The sequence below is a fragment of the Heteronotia binoei genome, chromosome 1 (genome assembly GCF_032191835.1).
Source record: "Heteronotia binoei isolate CCM8104 ecotype False Entrance Well chromosome 1, APGP_CSIRO_Hbin_v1, whole genome shotgun sequence".
In the NCBI taxonomy this organism is placed as follows: domain Eukaryota; kingdom Metazoa; phylum Chordata; class Lepidosauria; order Squamata; family Gekkonidae; genus Heteronotia; species Heteronotia binoei.
Window position 1 is genome coordinate 257,854,605 of NC_083223.1, and position 6,611 is coordinate 257,861,215.

Genomic DNA, 6,611 nt, shown 5'->3' on the forward strand with positions numbered 1-6,611 from the left:
ACAGAAGGCAAGTGTGCTCCTTCCAGGCAGGGAAGGATCCGTCTCTGCCACAGGTGGCGCATTGCTTAGGACATCAAAAGGCATTCCAACCAAGAACTGGACCTCTACTAGAGTTGGACCTCTACAAGAGTTGGACCTCCAACACAGGCAGCTCCTGTTCCCACCACAAGCCAGCAGGCTGTAGGACTGAATGATACTCTCAAGCAGGTCTGTCATTCCAAAAGGCACTACATCACTTTTTGTCCTTCAGCCCTGCTGCCTTGGTGACTGGCTGTTGTGTTGCTTAGATACCACATTGTTGCTGTTGTCCTGGAGACCCTTGGACTGATACCTCTGTTGCCCAGCAATCCAAAGCCAGCTTCCCCTGTCCACCTGAGGATGCCAGGTGAGTTAAAATGAAAGAGAGTGACATGCTTGTCTGCTGTTGTGTTCACACTGTGTGAACGCCACTGCTTTGGGCTAAGAGAGTGTGAGCAGCAAGACTCGGTTAGAATGTGATCTAGGCCAGGGGTGGCCAACAGTAGCTCTCCAGATGTTTTTTGCCTACAACTATCAGCCCCAGCCAGCATTACCAATGGCTGGGGCTGATGGGAGTTGTAGGCAAAAAACATCTGGAGAGCTACCGTTGGCCTCCCTTGATCGAGGCTATGGCCCAGGATACAGTCTTATGTTTTATTTATCAGTTTAATTTTGTTATACCTTGATTTTGTTAATTTTGTTATACTCCAAAGCAGCTTACAACATCCTCCTCTCCTGAACTGCTTTTAATTCTGGGGGATCTTCACAGACAGACAGACAAAGCTGTAGGGGATTGTAGCATCGCTGCCTGTCTTTCTCCAGACACTGCTTATCTCATCTCTCAACAGCTAACTTTTAGAGATGAAAAGGCTTTACTGCTATTTAGACCTTGTTTTTCTCTCTAATAGGGACCCAAGGCTGTTTACGTCTTTCTCCCTTCCTCTGTTTTTATTTATTTAAAACATTTGTGTGCCACCTTTCCACCCAACATAGGGTCCCCAAGGTGGTGAACAATCAAAACTGTGTTAAAATTCAGGTTAATGAAAATTAAATATTTTAAACAAATAAAATTACCAACACAAATACACAACCTGGGAGGACGGCCACTGAAAGCAGATCAAAATGTTTAAAAAAAGTCTTCATCCACTGGTGGAAGACAAGGGAGGATGGGAGAAAAATCTCTCTAGGGAGGGGGTGCCAAAGTTTTTGTTCTACAGCTGAAAAGGCTATTTCTCAGGATGCCATCCATCTACTGTCTGAAGATCACCTCTGAAGAGGACCTCTGAAGATCACCAGAATGATTGGTGAGGTTCATATGGGAGTAGGCAGTCCTTATTTTCTCCTCACACAATGACATCCCTGTGAGGTGAGTGGAAGTGAGACAGAGTAACTTGCCCAAGATCAGTGCCACAGAGTCCACCTTCCACAGTGGCTATTTCCCCAGAGGAACTGACCTCTGTTGTCTGGAGATCAACTGGAATCCCAGGAGACCGCCAGCCACCACATATTTTGGTGGTTTTAGACAACCCCTTGTCTATCTGGCAGCTCTGATGGGCTAAGAATACAAACTAGTTTTATGGGAATGTGCCAAGAACAGCTAACACTCTAGTTTAGGTGAAGCTCCTTCAGGTACTTGATAATCTGGTACAGAAATGTAAATGTCATCTGCTTTTCTTTTGTTAAAATGCCAGTTTCCACAGACTGATGTGGAAATGCCATTTCCACAGACTGATGTGGAAATGTCTGAGATCTTCAGAATTCCTTTTCAGGCTGGATGTGAATCAAAAACACAAAATGGAGACAAAAATATATTATTGGGCAAGACCCCCCCCCCACACACAAATCCCCCATAAACAATTAATAATCATTCAAAAAATGTCAGCAAGAAAAAATAACCCTTGTTAGAGGAATAGAATTACATAATCTACCATTCCAAGGCAGATTATGTCATCCTGTCCCACTCTCTCCATTCATGAACCATCTGCAGTGCCGTACATGCGAACAGCATGCTAATTAAACTTCCATGTTCAGAGGCAAGCTACCTCTGAAGGCAAAGCCAAGGGGAATAAGCAGCAAGGGGAGGGAGGAGAGAGAAAAGTGAGATTTTTCCTTTGTGCCCTGTGTGTGAACTTCCCACAGCCAGAAACAAACCACTAGATTAGATGGAGTTTTTTGCCTAATTCAGATGGGCTTTTTTTTTCTGTTCTCAGAGTTCCACAGGAACCTCAACAGAAGGATGTTTGTGTTGTCTGTGTTTGCGTGAACTTTGGAAGGAGGAGAGATTGCTGTGTTGATTCCCTGGAATGTGAAGGAAAAGATTATGTTTCGGGGAGGCAGAACAAACTATTTCTCGGGCAGCAGCTAGACCATGGTGTCCTCAGTGCTTAAAAAAGTAGTGCTGAAGTCATGCAAACAGTTCCTTTTTGTAAATCCTAAAGAGAGTCACGGGGAGGTAGGGTTGCCAATTCTCACTCGGAAAATACCTGGAGATTTTGGGGATGGAGCCAAGGTAGGGCAGGTTTGGACCATAATGCTGTAAGAATCCATTTTCCAAAACAGCCACCGTCTCCAGGGGAACTGATCTCTTTCACCTGAAGACCAATGTTAATCCTGGAAGATCTCCAGGCCACACCTGGAGGTTGGCAACCCTGATGGGAGGTCTCGCACTATGTTCTGTTGACTCAGCCACTGACAATCTTACTCAATAATTAACCTGAGGTTTCACCAAGCATGGTCTGCACACACTTTCAAGCATATCATTAGGAGAAGTTTGCTTTTTTGATGCAAAGGAAACTGAAAGTCAATGATAACTTCTAGGTTTCATAAACCAGCATGGTGTAGTGGTTAAGAGCATTAGACTAGGATCTTGGGAGACCCTGGTTCGAATCCCCACTCTGCTATGGAAGCTCACTGTGTGGACCAGTCACTCTCTCTCGTCTTAACCTACCTCACACAGTTGACCTGAGGGATAAAATGGATGAGAAGAGAATGATGTTAAGCCCCTTTGGGGGTCCCCATTTGGTGGTGGGGGAATTGGGTATAAATGAAATAATGCAATAATAAATCCTGTCTGATCAAATTGTTATATGTTGTAATCCATCTTGAGTCTTGGTGAGAAAGGTGAACTGTAAATGAAGTAGAACAAATTTTTATTCACAATGTGAGAATCTATAAATGAAGTAAATAACTTTTGCAACAATACCATGTGCTAGGTGGCCAAACTTGCTTTACGTAAGAGCCACATTGAATAAACATCAGGTGTTTGAGAGAAGGAAGGAAGGAAGGAAGGAAGGAAGGAAGGAAGGAAGGAAGGAAGGAAGGAGGTAAAAAGAAAGTAACTTTAATTTTAAATGCATTTTCTGAGTCACTGGCTGACTTGGCTTGGAGTCATAATTTAAAGAGATAAATACCTTCATCAAGCTGGCTGACAGGGCAGTGGGGGCTTCAAGAGCCACATGTAGTTCCTAAACCACAGTTTGGGCACCCCTGCGCTATGGTTTTTCTACACTTGTGTGGCTACTCTAGGGTAGCCACTCTCAAAAAGAAAATGGAGCTTGGCAATCTCCCAGAATTACAAATGCTCTGCAGCCTCCAAATGGAATCCAGAATTAAAAATGCTTTGCAGACTACAGAAATCAGTAACCCTTGAGATAATGGCTGTTCTGGAGGGTGGACTCCAGGCATTATACCCTGTTGAGGTCCCTCCTTCCCAGCTTATACCCCCAAATCTCCAGGAATTTTCCAGCCTGGAGCTGGGAACCCTAGCCAGTTCAGTCCACACACATGTTTTATAAGTATCCTATTGCATATGCATGAAGCTGCTTTATAGTCAGACTTTTGTTCCAGATAATTCAATATTCTCTGACTGGCAGCAGTTCTCCAGGGTCTCTAGCAGACAAAAGTTCTTCCCCCCCCAAAAAACACATCTGCCTTGAGCTCCTGTAACTGCTAGGGCCTTCTGTTTGGGAAGCAGATGTTCTCTTCCTGAGCCTCTTCCTTTCTCACGCTCATTTTGCCCTCCCCTCAACTGTTTGTTCTCTCTGTTAACAGGAACCATGCGAGTCCAAAGGCTATCTATGGTAGCCATTTGGATCCTGCTGCTGTGCCCTCGGGGTTCCCCGACAAGCTTTGGGCACCCTTTGCCTGTACCCCTCAAAGAGAACTACTCACCTCCCTCAAGGAGCAACACTCCGGTGGTGATCAAAGACAAGCCTTCGCTACCTGCTCCTGCCAAATCTTCTCAAGAAGACACAGATTATTATGACGACTATTTCACCATGGATCCACTGGAAACTCCCCGCTCTCCACAGACACCCCCTCCGCACTGTGACTACCACCACTGCCACCATCTTCAAGTACCCTGCGCAGAGCTGCGAAGAGCCAGCGGGTGCTTGTGTCCGGGGATCACAAGTCCTGACGTGGCCCCAGAAGCACCTCACCTGCAAACCATCCACATTAGCGAGGCTGGAGTCAGTTTGCATTGGTGCGCACCATCCTCTCCGGTAGAACAATACCATGTAACATACCAGGTGGTTGGGGAGGCCTCGGCCTCCGGCCCAGCCCTCAACAGCACCTTCCGATTGGCAACGATATCGGGGTTATTACCCGACAAGCAATATTTGGTCTGCATTGTCGCTTCCAACCAGGCCGGTCGTAGCCTCACAGACGATGGACAGCGGGAGCACGGGCCCTGCCGTCTGATCCGCACCCCTCCCCGTCAGATGCCCTATGTCTATGTAGCTGTGGGGCTGGCCGCTGCCCTGATCCTCGTGGTGATCTCTGCCCTGGTCTGGCATTTCTGCGTGCGCCGGAAGAAACATGTGCTCCATGGATCCCGGGACAATATCTTGGATGGTGAGCCAGGCCTGGGTGGCACCACAAACAGCACTTTCCGGAGTGAGGAACAATTATAACAAGGTCTCCACTCTGAAGTGGCATGGACCATGCAGACGTTTCTTATAGGCATGGGAAAAGAACACGCTCTTAAGGTTCTTGTCTTCAGACATGGAGGTATAATCTGTCTGAGATATTGTGGGGCAGAAAGGGAAAAACTTTTTCCTACCCTGCTTTATCAAAAGCAGGCACTGACTCTGGGATGGAAGAGGAGTCCACTTTGTGTTACCAGTATTGAATCTGCATACAGTATATCCATCCCCAAGAGCATGTATCTTGATTTATGGGAAGGTTTATGCACAACAGTGGCAATTGCGCCAACATCTCAGGCATTGCCAACTAAATGTACTCAGGGAGGAAAAAAACCACATGATTAACTTAGCCCCTTCCCAATCCATCAAGCCAGCATGAAAACTCCGGATTCTGCCTTCTTAGAGTGACCAAAAACTAGAGGGGTTGGAGGCACGCCATAGGAATGCAAAGACTTCCTTAATAGAAGGATATTGTATGATTGCTGTCTATTTATGTATTTATTATTAATGTTTATAAAGGAAATAATGGCGGTACAAATGTGATGGGGTTAAACACTAGGGATGTCAACCTCCAGGTGGTGCCTGGAGCTCTCTTGGGATTACAAACTGATCTTCAAATGACAAAAATCAGTCCCCCTGGAGAAAATAGACACTTTGGAGAGTGGACTCTATGGCATTATAACCCACTTAAATCCCTGTCCTCCCCAGGATCTACCCTCAAATCTCCAGGAATATCCAAACCCAGATTTGGCAACCCTAAGAAACACAGAGGCGGTTATTTTATTTGAGAACCAACTTGAACATGGGTAGAGATGGCAATATGTAACTCTGTTCAATAAATATACTTTTAGAACCATTGTCCTGAGAAGAGGTGATCACTGTTAAAGCAGTTTGTAATGTGGCCACTGTGTGACAGAGTGTTGGACTGAGCCATTGGCCTGATCCAACATGGCTTCTCTTATGTTTTTAAATATGCCTTTGGCCTCTGCGGTTTCACAAGGTTCCAGTAAATATACGTTTTGGGGTTGGGGATCGGGCGGGGGCATCAAAGCTTAAAAGTAATAAAACAGAACAGTTCGTTTTGTTACAAGCCAATTTCCTCATCATTAGAGAAGTGTCATATTTCACACTGTTTTCTGTAGAGGGGAAATAAGTAAGAATGCAAGAGCCTTGTTGGATCGGATGCAGTCCTCCATCTAGTCCTGTTTCACACAACCGGTTACTCTGTAGGTCTGACAATAGGGCATAGAGCAGGGGTGGCCAAGTTGTCGCTCGGTAGCCACATGTGGCTCTTCCATACATCTTATGTGGGTCTCAAAGCCCCTTCCCCAGCGGCAGGCTTGGAAAAGGCATTTATCTCTAAATCACTTCTCCAAGCCAAGCTGGCCATAATATAATGCATTTAAAGTTGTTTTCTTTCCACCTCTTTCTCCCCCAGTCTATTTACTTTCTTTCCCCCCTTCCTTCCTTCCTTCCTTCCTTCCTTCCTTCCTTCCTTCCTTCCTTCCTTCCTTCCTTCCTTCCTTCCATCTTGCAGCTCTCAAACATCTGGCATTCATGTCTTGCAGCTCTCAGACATCTGACTTTTATTCTGTGTGGCTCTTATGTTTGGCTATCCCTGGCATAGAGGCTGAGGCCTTTCCTGAATGTTGCCTCCGAGCACTGGTA

General features: G+C 45.8%; 1 protein-coding gene across 2 annotated transcripts; it reads left to right on the forward strand.

Moving 5' to 3' along the window:
- On the forward strand, nucleotides 1-5,056 carry LRRN4CL (LRRN4 C-terminal like). Of its 2 annotated transcripts, none has more exons than XM_060260420.1 (2): nucleotides 1-389; nucleotides 4,202-5,056. In XM_060260420.1, the coding sequence occupies exons 1-2, from the start codon at nucleotides 379-381 to the stop codon at nucleotides 4,929-4,931; spliced, it is 741 nt and encodes a 246-aa protein (XP_060116403.1). In that variant the 5' UTR covers nucleotides 1-378; the 3' UTR covers nucleotides 4,932-5,056. The 2 variants fall into 2 exon arrangements, with proteins under 2 accessions (XP_060116403.1, XP_060116402.1); XM_060260419.1 differs by having other exon boundaries at nucleotides 1-385; nucleotides 4,069-5,056.
- The last annotated feature ends 1,555 nt before the right edge of the window (nucleotides 5,057-6,611 follow it).